The 16,539-nt window shown below is 49.1% G+C and overlaps 1 protein-coding gene across 1 annotated transcript in view; it reads left to right on the top strand.

Annotated features, from left to right (window-relative positions):
• The first annotated feature begins 10,232 nt into the window (after positions 1-10,232).
• Positions 10,233-16,539, top strand: part of BAZ1B (bromodomain adjacent to zinc finger domain 1B) — a 41,050-nt gene continuing 34,743 nt past the window's right edge. The window contains exons 1-2 of the mRNA XM_058037311.1: positions 10,233-10,437; positions 16,364-16,480. Coding sequence (XP_057893294.1) covers positions 10,325-10,437; positions 16,364-16,480 — 230 coding nt within the window. The 5' untranslated portion in view covers positions 10,233-10,324. The remainder of the gene's footprint in view (positions 10,438-16,363; positions 16,481-16,539) is intronic.

Below are 16,539 nucleotides of genomic sequence, written 5' to 3' on the forward strand. Positions count from 1 at the left end.
GAGCCTCTCCATCCTGTTGCAGGTAATATTGTCCAGACAGATAGTCCATCCCAGATCCTCTCCCAGAATAAATGCTGCTCAGGGCTGCTACTGCATTCCCCCAGCCACACTGCCTACACACGACAGAGACATCTGTTGTGTCTCAGGAGTCATCAGACACCATCCCCCACACATTGCTGTACCAAACCTCTATCTGTCCCAAGCACTGATTGGAGCCATTCACCAATTCTGCAAGTCCTTGGAGAAAAAGGGCTCAAGGAGCTGTCAGTGTGTGGACAGAGACATCATGATGAACAGGCTTGAGAGGAAGGCAGGTCTGAATATGGCTTTAGAAAGACAGAGTCAACACCAGATTGAGTGTGACAAGAGTAGTTCAAGGAGGGTTTTAATAGGAGTTAAAAACGTTAGCAGAGTTCTCTAACTCTATCCTTTTTTCTCTCTTATATCCATATTTAAACATTGTGATGAGCTTTGTAACTTATCTTCCAGGTGGTGTCAACATCTGCACATCATTGTTCCCTACCTGCATCTGACCATGTTTGTGATGTCAACCCTTGCCACAGAAAGCACAAAGTCACTGCAAAGACACATGAAACACAAGGACATTTGAGTTTGTCACTGTTAGCAGTAAAATCACATTCTCCAGATGAATCCTTGTTATTCCAAACTCAAGGATGGAAAAACCAAGATGATACAGATGTGCTCCCATCATCCTGGAGACATCTTCCAAATAGGCACTTGTATCTTTTTACTGCCAGGCCAGTGAGTTTTTCATATGCACACATGATGAGTGCAGCCGCAAAACACAGATGCCCCACAACACAGAACTCATCAGCTCAGCAGAACAGCATTTGCTTTGCAGTGCTGCAACACTCAACAAGAGCATCCTCTTCCCTGTGCCAATAGCTTGGAAATATTCTGAGGTCAAGGCTACTTGTCTCATGTCCCAGGTGACTTTTCTTCCTACCCCATCCTAATAATTTGTCTGGCTACAGGCTTGGCAGGTCACAGACAGCCATAATAGCAGCAATTACTGCCCTTTCCAGCATCCCACACCACAGAGAAAAGCCTGCAGGTCCTCTCTAAACTTTCCTCAGGAGGAATTCAACAGTGCTGTGGTCCAGCCCCATGGTCCTGCAGCGACAAGAAGTGATAGGTGGCCTAGGAGAGGCTCTGGTTCTTGGAGAATCTGAAGCAATTCTTCAGCAGCAGCACGGACACCGCACCAGGAGGAGTGTAGTGGCTTTGGTTCTCCAATTTGAAATTTTGCCAGTTTTAAGATTTCCCAGCCAATGCACCAATGCATGTGGTAGGTTCAGTGCTGGCCAATCACCATACACTCACTTCCTGCTGTGAGGTCGGATTAGGAGAAAGGCAAAGCAGGCACAAAATTTTAAAAGGGTATAAAGAAAAGTTTATTAACAGTAACTAAAAGGAAGAGTAATAAGAATCAGAACAAACCTTCAGGACACTTCTCCTCCCCCCACAATTTTTCTTTCCCACTGACAATGTAAAGAAACAAAACCTAAAATTTCAGTTAGTTTACCACCTCTAAAAAAGTCTTTTTTCAGTTCACTTAGGGAGGGAAGTCCCTCTTGTTAATGTTATGGAGGTTTCTCCACAAGAAAACAGTTGTCTCATGACTTTTAATTTCCATCAATAGCAGCCACTGGGGGAAATCTGCAGTCATGAAATCCCTCCCATTTTCCACAAGCTTTTCCTACAGCTGTGTTTATGGGCCATGTCAACTTATGGGTTTTAAAGATGAGCTGTTCAAAGGCAAAGTTTCTCATTATCTATCTCTAAAATCATCTTCATCTTTGGGAACACAAGTCTTCTTCTTTCCCCGGGGGCACAGGGTCTTCACTCTTTTCTCTCTCTCTTTCTGTTCAAACTTCTCATAGATTAAAACTGCTTTATCATCTGCTTACTTTGGCATAGAGGCCTTTGCTCAATATCAATCTGAATTCTTCATATCCCCATGATTTCATGTGCTACAGGGAAACAGAGTCTTTTCTCCATAGCTTTACAAGGGAATTTCAGCCCTAAGATTACAACATCTCCTCATCCCTCCCATCTGGGACTTAACTTCTTCACTGACCTCAATGTCTTCATATTGCTCCTTTATATTGCCTGCATTTTGTTCTTTTCTCTCACTCAAGGGAGGATTGAACTACTAAAAATTAACATCTTGCCCAGGGCCTGCAGATTGTCACCTGACCCTGGCCAGGGTGCTACAGATGGCAGGAACTGCAGCTGGGGGGGATGGAAGGCTGGGATCTAATCCGCCAGGCCGGGATCTAATCCGCCAGGCTGGGATCTAATCCGCCAGGCTGGGATCTAATCAGCCAGGCTAGGATCTAATCCGCCAGGCCGGGATCTAATCCGCCAGGCTGGGATCTAATCCGCCAGGCCGGGATCTAATCAGCCAGGCTAGGATCTAATCAGCCAGGCTGGGATCTAATCAGCCAGGCCGGGATCTAATCAGCCAGGCTAGGATCTAATCCGCCAGGCCGGGATCTAATCCACCAGGCTGGGATCTAATCCGCCAGGCCGGGATCTAATCAGCCAGGCCAGGATCTAATCCGCCAGGCCGGGATCTAATCCGCCAGGCCGGGATCTAATCAGCCAGGCTGGGATCTAATCAGCCAGGCTGGGATCTAATCCGCCAGGCTGGGATCTAATCAGCCAGGCCGGGATCTAATCCGACAGGCCAGGATCTAATCCGCCAGGCCGGGATCTAATCAGCCAGGCTGGGATCTAATCCGCCAGGCCGGGATCTAATCAGCCAGGCCAGAACTCAGCAGCATCACGATGGGGGAGGGGAGGGGGGGTGACTTCTCCTTCCCACTGCCCGGTGGCTGCAGGCGAACTCCATGGTGGTAAAATCTTGGCCGAGCAGGCCCGGCCCGGGCTGCTTCTGGGGGCTGGTGGACTCAGCTTGGCCCTGGGCTAGCAGCAAGATGTTAGAAATTGGAGCCATGGCCCTGCTCACGGCACTCCCTCCCCTGCCCAGCAGCCGATGGGAGGGGGCTGGCAGGTGCCCTGGGGGAAGGGGCCCAGCCTGGGGCAGGGGCCGCCCGGCCTGGCCAAAACAGAGGGTCAGGGTGTGTTACCTCTTTGCCAGCTGGAAGATAAACAGGAAGTTCCCAGGTTTCTTTCATCTTTAACATAATTTTCATAGAGGTGTGTACAAGTTTCCAGTGGCTAAAAGTTTTTCATCGCTTCCATAAATGTCTCCCATTCAAAACCAGGACATTGAGGCACCATGTACCTCAGCTGAGGTCACCAAGCTTCCGCAAAAAGAGAAAACCGATGGAATAGCAGCTTGACATTGCCTCCCCTTGGCCAGCACTGAGTGCTGCAGGGAGAGCTGTAGGATTGGGCCCTTAGATGTGTGTCTCTGGTTTCTGTCAATTCCCCAGTCACAGAAACACAGCACATGAGAAGGAGCTTCCCTGCCCATTCCCCAGTCTGAAATAAAATGCTGGTTTTAGGCCAGGGCAATTTTTTACCATGTAGAGGACAGCAAAGAGAGAGGAGAGGACCCTTTCCCAAAGAGATCCTTTGGTACCAAAGGGAAGGTGGTCTGGTCAGATGCAACGGCCACCCCTAGGCTCAGCAGCCTACAGGACCCTACTTTTTGCCCATATGGGTACAAAGGAGCTCCCAGCACATGCAGGAAGCCCCATGGCTGTGACTGACCCACGGCAGGATTTTCCCCTTGAAGACATGCAACTGTGAGCAGGCGTTTCCTACCAGGAATTTGGGAGAATTGGAGCTGAGCTGTGGAGTAGGGTTTGGCTGTTGCACACTTTTGGTCCAACTGCCTGTGCTGCACTGCCAGTCCAGAACCCTTGACTCGGGAGCTATCAAAATGTGCTAATATTGCTGGCTTGTCCTAGGATGACTTTATGATACTAGTATCCCCAGTCATCTGTTCTGTTTATGCTGAATATTAAGTTCTGCACCTTTAAGACTGGTTCCAAGAGCGAAGTGGGGGGGGAAAAGAAGCACAGTTTGTTTTCAGAAACTGCACTCACTTCCCCGCATTCCTTCTCATGGATTGCATTGTCTGCAGCATGGACAGACAGTGGGAGAGAGCTCTCTTTTTACTTTTTTTTTAGCTAGCTAAGGCAGAGAAGTTCCCCAGACTGTGGCTTTTCTTTTTCTTGGAACTGATCAGCACTTCTCTAGACTAAAATCCCAGAAAAACACCAGGAGCTCACACCTGTGGCTCAGCCCACTAGGGCCAGGGCATGGCATCTTCCAGTGCAGGAGAGACTGATAAGAGACTGAGTGAACGGAGCTACATCCGAGAAGGACTTTCTGAATTTGCCATGTCTTCAGAACAGTGAGGAGTTTTAATGTTTAATATTTTTTTATGCTTTTGAATACTTTGCTTGTTAAAGAACCAAAGAAGGTTTTTTTCCGCTTTTCTCCAAGGAAATCTTTTACCAAACCAGTAGGGGGAGGGGCCACTTGAATATGCTTTCTAGAGGGACTTCTTTGGAAGTTGCCTCCCAAATTTGCCCTAAACCAGGACAGACTCTGATAGTGAAAGATTTTGTGACCAAAAATATATAAGGATGTATATTTGCACCTGGGATGGTCATGTACTGCATGAGCAAGGCCACCAGCTTGAAAACATGCTTCAGGTTCACAGGTATGGAGTAAAGCCAGAGCCTTTTGGTCCAATTCAAATGTTCACTGATGTTAGAAAGGAACAAGATTACATCTAGCATCTGGATTGACTCCAGGCTGGAGCAGGAGAGCTGATTCAGACACACCTGGGATGTCATCACCAGCAGCGAAGAGAAAGAACATCTGCAGGTGTCCCATGGAATCTGCATCTGTTGTGTGTGCTATGAGCCAGGAGCTGGGCAGTGTTCACTGCTTCACTGGGAGAAGGTCAGTGATGCTGGTGATGTTTGGCGACATTCCCTAGAAGCCTGTTGTTTTCCCACCCCTGGGAGCCCTCAGGTGCTGCTGTGTCCATTCCACCAGGAACCTGCCTGCCTGTCAGGGACACAATGTCACCTCAGCATCAGGCAGGCAGCCAGTTCCATTGGAAGTGACTGACTGCAATCAGTCGAGGAAAATAGTGTCAGAAATTTTATCACAGTCTCCTGGGAATGTATCAAAGCAGCACCAGGCTCTTAATAGAATAAGTACTGTAAGCTGTTCTGCACATAGAAGCAGTAATGGGGTACGGCTTCCTGCAGGAGATAGTTTGATGTATCTGGACCATTTCTAATGAAATCCTCCCTGAAGTCCCCTCCTTGTGGCTCTTCCAGGTCCTCCAGGATTAAACAGCTCTCTCCTTTTTCTCTGAAAGACACAAGGCTACTTGCAGCTCCAAATGCAAAGCCCTGTGGGAGCTCCCCTCTGGGGAGCATCAGTGGTGACAGCAGGGTGGCAGCCTTGGCCACTCACAGCTGTGTCCTGTTCCCAAATCCTGTGTTATTTATGGAGGCCCTTGCCAGCACAATGTCCAGACAGCTGGCACTGAGTAGTCCAACACTGTGTAGTCCAGCAGGCACTGGGGTGAGGGCAATCCCTGATTTTGGATCCTGGCAGCTACCTGGGGTGAGGGGAGAGGCATGTTATGACCCACATGGCCAAAATCACATTTAGGATCAAACTGACCTTGGAGCACTTGGGGCAGAGTTGGCTTCTGCTGGTTCACCAGCCCAGAGGAGCAGTAACTGGGAAGTCCCTATTGCCCTGGGAAGGATGGGGAAATTAAGAAATTGCTTGAAGATGTAGGAACATAGGAGGAAACAGTTTTCAAGCAGAGATCACAAGAACAGCTGACAGATCAGCAGGACGCTGTGCCCACAGATTAGGCACATTGACTCCCTCCTGTGTCAGTACAGAGAAAGTCCATGACCCAGAGAAGGGCTTTGCAAACCACCAGGTCAAACAACGAGTGTGTTTGGAAGCTGCTAGGAACAGCATCAATGCAGTACCTCCTCAGGTGCCCTCAGGCCAGGCAAGAGTCAGACCAGCAGCATGGCCAGTCTGGACAGACCCCTGTGTCACCTCTCCCATCACTCACCAGCTCCTCGCTCCTCTGGGTCACAAACTCAGTCTTGCTCTCTAAACACGCATGTACCAGACTTGCAAATCTGCTTTTGTTTCTGAAGAGGGAAAATCTGAGAACCTCCCCAGGGTCACAGCTTCACCTCCTACCTACATTCAACTCATTCAGATAAATCCACTTAGTTCCACCAGCAATTAACAGGAGTGGAAGGTTATTTCAAGTGAGTCCAAATGCTTTTATTTCCTCTATGTCTACTGCTGGTGAAGGTGAGGGAAGATGGGGACTGAGGGAAAGGGCAAGAGCAGTTAAAGGCTGTGAGGAACAAGGGGTCCAATGGTGATTTCCATCATGTGCTCCCTGCTGGAATGCTAAAGGCACCAGCCATGGCTGAGAAGAGGCAGCCAGTGGTAAGGCTTCATGACAGTGGGCTCTATCCTCATAAGGATGCTTTCATTTGATAGTGACACCAACCCATTGCTGGAGTTTCTGCCATCAATACACACCCAGGAATGCCTGCCTGCTCAGCAGAGACTGTTCTCACAGCTCACCACTCCAGCTTTGGTATGTCCCAGAACAGGATCTATCACCAGACCGTGCAAACGTGGTCACTTCCCTCCCTAGCAGAACCAAACGAGTTGGGATGATGATGGGATTTTCCTCTTCAGACAACCTCTGGTGTGTCTGGAGAACAGCTGCACACACTGTCCAAATGCAGGAGTGCCATCTCCTGGGCACTGGGAGACAGTATACAACAGCCTTGGAAAACCATCCTGGAGTAACTCAGAGCTCCTGAGGCTAACAAGCTGCTGCCACGGGCAGGTACCACCCATGAAGAGAAACCCAACCTTTGTGTGCCTCAGCAAGCAGCTGCAGGGTCAATGAACAGCTCTCAGGTCAGTGCATGTTTAACCTGTGCCAGGAACTACATACAATTTCCCAGCTTGAAAAATGACTGGGGGACACCAGACCTTGACCAGTCCTGTATTGGCACTGGAAGGTTGCCATGCCTCAGATCCCAGTGGTTTGCTATGGAGGAACAGGGACATGGCTCCACAGTGGATGTGCGGGGACAGGCACCTCACCCTCCCATCCCTCCCTGTGGTTCTGCTTCCCTCAGCTCCTGGCCCTGCCTCGGGCTCCTCTGAGGCTGCTCCCTGTCCAAGAACTATCCCTATGCCTGCTGCCTCCCTCCCTGCATGCTGCCATTCCCCAGGATCAGACCCCTGATGTGTCCCCACAGTGTCAGAGCTAGAGTGGCCATATTCACTCAACACTGCCTTCCAGCTAAGCATGTTCTTGCCACATTATACCGCTCCACAGGTGTGTATCTGCTCCCCATTCTCCCTCCGTTCATTACACTTGTTTTCCTTCTCCTCCCCACTTTGCCCTCAAACCCAGAGGGCACGTAGAATTTCAGCTCTCTCGGGGTCTCCAGCTTGTCAGAGTGACCCTGAGATATGTCAGAAAGTCTCTTTTCCCAGCCCGGGGGTTGAAGAAGGAGTCAGAACTCTTCATTTCTCGGTCTCAAGGTTGTTTATTGTATCTTATCTATAAAATTCTTTCTTCTGACCTGCCAAGGTCCGCTCAGCAAGACAGTCAGAGGCACTCTTGCCTGCCCCCGGGCAGTGTTATCTTTTTATACTAAAAACTACGTATACAATATTTACAGTTACTTTCCAATACCTATGATCTATGTTAGACAGTGAGCTTCTACTCTAAACCAATCAAGAGTGCCAACATCACAGCAGAAGAGGGAGGCCAAGAAGAAGAAGGAGAAAGGCTGGACGTGCCCAGATTCCTCCATCTTGCCCCCTGAACCCCTATTCTAAAAACTCCAAAAAAATCTATTTTTTCACCCTGTGATAAATACACTATCATTCTACTTAAACTGTCATGGCTTGTAATTCTTCATATAAGATTGTTTTTTCCAAGGGCTAGATCAAAGGCACAGAGGTCCTGGGCTCTGTGCCAAGGTCTCTGAGCCCCCGGACAGGGGCTCGAGTCCTCCAGGGCAGGACCCTGAGGAGGAATTCCCAGAGGAATTTCCTGGGTTCCAACAAGCTCAGGTACTCTAATTTCTGACAAAATAACATGGAATGAAGCCAAGCTCCACGTGAAGTCACACAAGAACCTGCTTCACTGGCTGTGAGCTGACTGTGCTTTCAAGCAACTCTTACAGCCCCTTACAGGGGTAATGGGAATCCTCTATAACCATTCTTACACTCACTGATGGATTTATGGCAATACATATCTCTTCTGGTACTAAACAGAATCATATAATCATGTGAGGGGATAGGCTAGAAGGGACCTTGAAGACCATCCTGTTCCATCTAAATAATGGACAGGGACACCTTTGACTAGATCAGGTTGCTCCAAGCCCTGTCCAGCCCAGCCTTGGACGCTTCTAGGGATGGGGCATAACTTCACTGGGAACCTGTTCCATTGCAGAATACTACTACTAGTACCAACAACAATAAAGAAAGAGTGAACACTTATGTTACAGCATTACCCTTCTTTCCTGCCCGTTTACAATGCTGTGGAAAATACACTGGACTTCTGATTCCAGCAGACATTGTGCTCCATTATGCAATTGCTGTGTTCCAGGGATACTTACAGCCCAAACTTCTCCCCAGAATTACACAACACATCAAATGAGTGTGCACCCAGGGAAGTTAAATTATTTAAATACTTCACCAGCAGAAATTATGAGATCCTCATTCCTATAAAGCAATCTAGTGAACTAATAATAATCTGATTATTACATCTACAATTATTACTAATTATTATACAATTACAATTATACTAATATTATTATTAATATTATTAATAATATCTGGAGAATACTATGTGAGATCCAGTTACTCTCCTGTCTTCTAGGAAAATGAATGATACCATTAATTCTTTTGCTCCAGAGCAGAACTGGTCTCAGTTCATACATTCCCTTGGGCCAAATCACCCAGCATAAACAGCCCTTTACAGGCAGGGGGTAATCTGAGTGTCCAACTGCCTGACATAGTGCATGGTTAGATTGGGTATTGGGAAAAAAATCTTCCCTGTGAGAATGGTGAGGCCGTGGCACAAGTTGCCCAGAGAAGCTGTGGCTGCTCTATCTTTGGGAGTGTCCAAGGCAAGGTTGAACAGGATTGGAGCAGCTTGGTCTAGTGGAAGGGATCCCTGCCCACGGCAGGAGTTGGAACAAGATGATCTTTAAGGTCCTTTCCAACACAAGCCATTGTGGGATTCTATGATTCTAAGCAGTTTTCCAGGGCTGCTGCTTCTCATCCTGAAGCAGCCACGACAGGGCTGTAAAAACCAGACCTAGTCTTCAGTGCCATGAACAGCACAAACCCAGGATCCCTGAAATGTATTTGCACAGTAAACACAAATCTCCTTTCCAAACCCTTGGAAAGAGCTATGAGATCACAGCTTCTGCTTTGACTGCTGCCGCCCCTCCAATCCCCAGTAAATGTTCATGCCACAAAATCTCCCCACACATTTCCTATGAAGAAAAAGAAAGCCATAAACCCACAAAACCCAACCCACAACTCTCTAATTTTTGTCTTTCCTCCATTCCCAGGAGCAGCACCCACGGGGTGGCCGAGCCTCTCTCTCCACTGTCCCAACAGCCCCCAGGCCGCAGCTCCTGCCTCTTCTTCAACCTCATCCGCCCCGGAGGCCGCCGCTCCGCCTCCCCGCAGAGCGGAGGGACCCGGCGCCGAGGGGCCGCTGAGAGTCCGCACCGGCGGGCCCGGCCCGGGGCTTCCTGCGGGAGCGGCTGCGCCCGCCACACAAACCCCCACAATGCCCCGCGCCAGACGCGGAGGACAAAGCCCGGCGCGCGTCCCCGCAGGGGTACCCGGATGGGCGCGAGGCGGGGCGGTGGCCGGAACGCGCTCTGATTGGTGGTCACAGAGCTAGAGGGGGCGGAGTACCCTGTGATTGGTCGCCGCGCGGCAGGGGGAGAGGGCGGATAACGGGGGGCTACAAAATGGAGCCGTGCGCTGCGCCGCCACTTACATAACGCGACCTCTCACCCCACCGCGCCGGCGGGGCGGGGCGAGGCGGCGCGATCGACTGGCCGTGACACCAATCCGCAGCTGGCGGAGCAGGGGCCTAGCCAATAGACTGTCGGCACCGCGGCGCGGGGGGTGGGTGCTGCGGGGCGGGGCGGCAGGGTAGGGGCGCGCGCGCGGGGCCGGTCCCGCCGCTCGCCGTGAGGGGGAGCGGAATCTCCCGCCATTTTTCAACCGTCCCGCCCGGGCCCCGTCGGGTCTCACCATGGCGCCGCTACTCGGCCGCAAGCCGTTCCCGCTGGCTAAGCCATTGCCGCCGGGGGAGCCGGGCGAGGTGTTCGTCATCCCCCACACGCAGGAGGCCTTCCGCACCCGCGAGTATCCGCCACACCGGGGCGCGGGGGGGCCGGGCCGGGTCCCGGGGCCATGGAGCCGAACAAAGCGGTAGTGGGGTCGGGCGGGTAGTGGGACCGTGAGGAGAGCGCGGCGGGCGCTGCCCTGAGCTCGGCGGGATCGTTGTTCCCTGAGGAGTTCCGGAGCCTGTTCCGGGCGGGCGGGGGAAGTGGGACAGCAACTCCGCGGGGCTGGAGCGGGCGGGGAGCGGAGCTAACGGGGACCCGGCACCGTCAGAGCGGGCTATCAGAGCAATTCACGCACTCCCGCGGGCCAGGAGCACACTGCCACCGGAGGCTTCCGCAGTCCTTAATTTCTAGAGAATTAAACAGCGGTAGGAGCTCTCGCTGTGTACATCCCAGGCTTTCGTTCCGAGTGTATCTCTTCCTGGGCTGCTTTTGCATAAAAACCAATTTTTTAATTTTTTTTTTCCTCTGCGTGTGACAGCCTTTGATCGCAGGAAGTGGCCGTAGGCCAGACTGGTGTCTGACAGAGCTGCGCGGCAGCAGAGTTACTAAGTCCGCAGCAGGGCTGAAGGGGCAGGACCTCGGCGCTGTAACGTGCAGACTTGCTGTTGCAGAAGGCTGGGCTGGTGTTTGTGTAATAAAAATCAGGATCTGAGTTGAGAACTAAGGAAGGGCTCTAAGTAAGAGGGAATGCATGGATATGGGAAGGAAGTGTTGGCAGTGTGGAAGACAAAGGGGCTCCAGAACTTCCATATACCCTGTGTTGAAGAGCGTCTTGTTTCTGCAGTGAGCAGAACAAGCAGAGGAAAGCCCCTAGGAAGGATTAGGTGGCCTTTGAAGAGGAAATGCATCTCTTGAGTGCAGGTAGCCATTGTTATATGTACTCAGTAAAATATTATAAAAAATTCTAATGTAGCCCAGTAAAACAAGTTAGGTGGAGTGTTGGAGACATGCTTTGTAACTGTGTTTCAAATTAAAACATGCAGTCTGTGATGCCAACCTGCTTTTTTGGTGTGTGCAAACTGAAAGTAGCTCAGTCATCCACCTGACCAGGCAGTTCTATCTTTTTACCTGTGAAGAGTGATCAGTGATCAAAAAGACGAGTTTAGGTCTAAATACTACTTTTATAAATTAGACATGGCTTTAAGGGCCATCTGCCTTGTCAAAACAGCGCAGGGGAGCTCTGGGGCTCCTTCTGAAAGCACCATTTTGTTAGATGGCTCTTGTGGATCGAGCGAGTAGGTGGAGGACACGTTTCTGCAAACACTTGGGGGGGTATTAAAATTAAGGGGGAGGGAAAAAGATAGTTTCTTATCCTGAGAGAGGGGGGTGTTAGCTGTAGGATTAGAAGGAAAGAAGAAACCAAGGCAAGCACTGAGGTTCTGGAGAGGTGCTCTTTTCCTGGAGGAAGTATTTCATGGGGTGCTGTGGGAGGCAGCCTAGCATGTTCTAGAAAGTTCATCTTGGCAGACAGACGTCATGAGGCTAAAAAGAGAAACCAAGCAATGTTGGGTTTCTGCTTTGCCTTGTTGACGGTGTATAATATATGCTAGGCCAAAAGTGGAACAGAAAATTGCAAATGAGCCAGTGAGCTGGAGAGAGATGTTACCCAAGGAAGACTTGGAGGGCATTTTTGGTCACTTCCATTTATCCTAGATAGTGTTGAGGAGGAGTGGCTCTGGTAGATGGGAGAGCCTACTAAGAGTGTGCCAGGAGGTACCTAAGTTTTCACCCAGTGTTATTTATGCCAAGATCTGACAGAATATATTCTCCTGAATTGTCTTCTATCTTGGAAAATTATTGATCAGCTCTTCCCCTAAAGACTGTGTAAGGTCTTGTACTGCACAGCTACAAGTGAGGTGTTTGAAGGACACCAAAATTTCTTAAAGCTTTTTTGTTGTTGTTGTTAAAATTTGCAGCTGCAGCAGATTGGGTCACACAAAAAAATGGAGACTGTGGTGGCGTGCATGAGGAGAGACATCTTCCCCTTGGGTGTGTGTTATGGAAGTGTTTGGTAGCAGTGGGAGTGGAATAAGCTGGTCAGTGGAGTTGAGGTGTTTGTTTGGCCTTATTTTCCCTTGTAGCTTTTTGTGGTTTCCTTTGACTGCCAAATCCTGCAAAAACCTTATAAGAGAAGTCCTGCTGTGTAGAGCCCTTTGCGTCCTGGCAGAGCCTTGGGTCCTGCTAGTTGTGTGGGTGTGGGGATGGCAGATTGTGGGGCAGCCAGGGTGTCAGGACAATGCTTTGGATGTGTACAGTGCTGTTGCCAGTGCAGTGGATGCTGAGTATTTGCAGGCTCCCAAATACCCAGTGTGTACCCTGGTGAACGGTCAGCTCAGCTGTGGGCGTGTGGGTCTGCTGCAACATGGTTTGGAAAACTGCTGCCGGATCAGGAGATAAGCTGGGTTTAGAGAGCTCAACCAGCCTGGGCTGTTCCAGCCAAAGCTTTGCCCCAGCTTCCAGCACATGGTTTTGGGAAGCTGTGTTGTCTCCTCTCTGGATAACAGCCTGCTGTCCTTCTTTAGTTCATACTCCCGTATGGTATCAGCGCAGGGAAGGAGAAGGAACTGAGGAAAAAGTAAACATTTTATTCTGTCAGCAGTTGTTTTGTGCAGTGGTTATCTTGGTTACTTTTAAACATCTTTCTTTAAAAAGGTCCCTTTTTTCTACTGTAATTTTGTTTGTACTTTAATTTTGACATCTTTCAGCATTGGGTGATCTGCAGTGGGATGCAAACAGATGTGATGTATTAACAGCTACACAGTGGATAGTCAGGTCTTTCATTTAATATACATGTTATTCATAACTTTTTGGGCAGTGTTCGCAAGTAGCTTGTGTCCAGGATTTTATTTATTCCTGTGTTGGAAATTTTTGGCAGTGGAGGCTCCAGTTGTGTAGAGAGGTGGATTGATTATGGCATACCAGGGGCAATGATGACTTGCAGTCCTAGATCAGACCTACTGAACAATCTGAAATTTCTTGGGTTTGTTTCCAGTCTGAGTGGAAAAGACAAGCAGTGTATATGTAGTGGAAAGTTTGAGGTATAGTAAACTTTGCAGAAACATCCTCCTGCATTTTGGCTTTGTGCTGGCCCCAGGAATTCAAAGCAGGACCTGATCTGGAGCTCTTGGCAGAGCACAAAGGCAGGGTCAGCGCTGTGGGACAAGTCTGGAGCCCTGGATAAGGAGTGTGTCCAGCGTCAGTGTTAGATGAACTGACCAGCTGGAGGTGGAATTAAATTGCATGGAAGAGGCAGATCTGAGCTGAACAGGGAATGACCTTATGTGTCACGTCTAAATTCCAGGCTTGTCTGAGAAATGTGAGTCCTGATATGGTGAGGTTAAGCCTGTTCTCATAGGTGTGGATAAGGAGTGGAACATTCGTACGGAAAAGTCTCTTGGATCTCCCTACTGATATGGGAAATGATGTTAGGGGAAAAAATGTGTCATTCAGTTATTCCACAGATACACAGAAGGAAACCAAGGGAAGAATGCAGAGGGATTGCAGCAGGATGAAGCTGAAGATGGCTGCTGCTCTTGCATTTAAGCTTGTCTGCTGTGATGATTGGATTTGGTTTTAAGGCTGTTCTTAGTGGGAAAGGCTCAGGAATAAATAGTGTTATGGTTGCAACTTAGTCATTATTAAAGTGGTTATTGAATCATAGAATCTCAGAATGGTTTGGGTTGGAAGGGATCTTAATGCTCATCTTGTTCCACTCCCTGCTGTGGCAGGGACACCTTTCAGTAGACCAGGTTGCTCCAAGACCTGTCCAGCCTGGCCCCAGGGATGGGGCAGCCATAGCTACTCTGGGCAACCTGTTGCAGCCTCAAGTTGCTGTAAATTCAAAGAGAATTCCTGGTTTCTTGTTTGATTTAATTTTTTATTTTTTTTTTCTCTCCTAGCTCAGTATCGCTACAACAGGCATCACAGTGGCACTCCTGGGCTGGTCAGTGGGGCTTTGCAGATGAGCTGTGATTTTTTTCCTTGCTCCACCGCAATGATCACACTTCCTGTCCCTGAAGCACAGAACCTTTTGTTTCTGTGAAAAATTTAGCATCTTTTAAACCCTAAAGAGGGTAAGAATGGACCAGAGGGCTTGAATTATAGTAGGGTGATGAATTGTCAGGTCTTTTCTTCTGCTGAGGAGCAGGAGACTCCACAAGCAGGACAAGCTGAGAGACCACAGGGTTTCTGCTGGAGTTTGCAGTGTGCTTCAGGGAAAGGGAGTACTGTGGCAGACTTCTGGAGTTGACTCTTCCTGGTTAATATCCTTGCATTGATCACGGGGCAAGATTGCTCTGTCTGCAAGTTGCCTGTACATCAGCACCCATAATGCAGCTGCTGTACCTTATTATGCTTTACCTTGGGGCTGTGAGGAAACATTTAAGGAAATTTGCTTTGATGGAATTGTAATTCCTAATAAGAATCTTAAAAAAGAAAAAGAAATAGGTTGGTCACACTACAATATTCTTGAATGGCAAAAAGTGTGAGACGCACCAAGTGCTTTTCTGTGACTGGTGGCTCTGTCTGTGCAAGAGCATAGAGCAATCTGCTGCTCCCACAAGACTCTGCAAATCAGTGCTGGTGCGGCAGTGGGCTGAGCTGTGGCTGTACCCAGTGTGCCTTATGCTTCATGCTGGCTTTAGCACCGGAGGGCATATGCAGGAGAAGCAAAAGGTGCTTTTCTTGCCTCTCTTAGAATGTCTCTTCATAACTTCCCATTAGAAGGCATGTGGCATTGGTCATGGGGCAATTGGTGTGGATTTACACCACACTGATAATTATGCCTGTGCATCTTCTGTCCATAGTGAGTGTGAAGTAGCTGCTCTCTGTTTACCCTGACTATTAATTACCACCCAGGTGGAGCAGGGAGAGCAGCTAAACATGCTCACAGCAGAGTAGCTATTGCTCTCTGCACCCCGATGGCTTGCTCAGGCAGCCTTTAATCATGTTATTCCACCTGGAATAATGTAACTTTGAGGGAGGTTGTGACAGAGGAGTGTCAGCACCTGAAGCGAGCCAACAAGAAAGACAGAGAGGGACTTTTTGCAAGAGCATAAAGTGACGGGACAAGTGGGAATGGTTTCAAATTAAAAGACAGTAGGTTTGGATTAGATATTAGGAAGAAGTTCTCTGCTGTGCGGATGGTGAGCTCCTGGCATAGGGTGTCTAGAGAAGCTTTGGAAGTGTTCACGGCGAGATTGGACAGAGCTTGAAGCAACCTAGTCTAGTCCCTGCCCGTGACAGGGGGATGGAGCAAGATCGACTTTAATGTTCCTTCTGACCCACACCATTCTGGGATCCTGTGATTCCATGAAGGAAGTGATGTAGTTGGTGAGAGAGCTCCTCATTTTGGAATGCAGAAGGCTGATATTTTTGGAAACCAAAGGAAAAAAAATGGCCTTTCTAGGGGTTTCAGTTTCAAATAGGTTGTTTTTTTCTTTTGTCAAAAGATTGGGGGTGATGGGTAGCCTGGTAATTTGCATCTGGATTTTGTAACACCACCATAGGGCATTAGTACTAGCAGTGCCACAACAGTTATTGCCAGGAATGTAGCGGCAATCCATGCTGTACTTCCTGCATGTGCCTGTGACATTGGTTGTGCTGTTTTCTAGTGTATCAGCCTGGAAAAGCTGAAGTAATCTAGCAATGCTGTGAAACCTTCAGCCATCTGTGTTCCCCTTGTGCAGTGCAGCTGAGCTATTGGTGGTGTGGAACCTTTTGTGCCAGGATGAGCAGGACGGGCATTTTGGCCTCAGAACGCACCAGCACATTTGATTTAGCGCAACATCCTCACGGTGGTCACAGGGTCAGAGTGTGTTGAGGCTCTCCTTGGCCTTTGTACGCTCCAGTCATAAGAATTGATTAGAGTTTACTGTTTTGTGCTATGGTGATTGTGGTTTCCACTGCATAAATCCTGTTTTCCTGAGCTGCTACTCGTACAGAGAGTACGAAGCACGTTTAGAGCGATACAGCGAGCGGATCTGGACGTGCAAGAGCACAGGAAGCAGCCAGCTGACACACAAAGAGGCTTGGGAGGAGGAGCAGGAAGTTGCTGAGCTGTAAGTACTGGTGGCGATGTGGGTTTGTGCTTATCTTTAGGTGTTGGGGTGTAAGAGTG

Source organism: Melospiza georgiana, chromosome 19, assembly GCF_028018845.1.
Source record: "Melospiza georgiana isolate bMelGeo1 chromosome 19, bMelGeo1.pri, whole genome shotgun sequence".
Taxonomy (NCBI): Eukaryota; Metazoa; Chordata; class Aves; order Passeriformes; family Passerellidae; genus Melospiza; species Melospiza georgiana.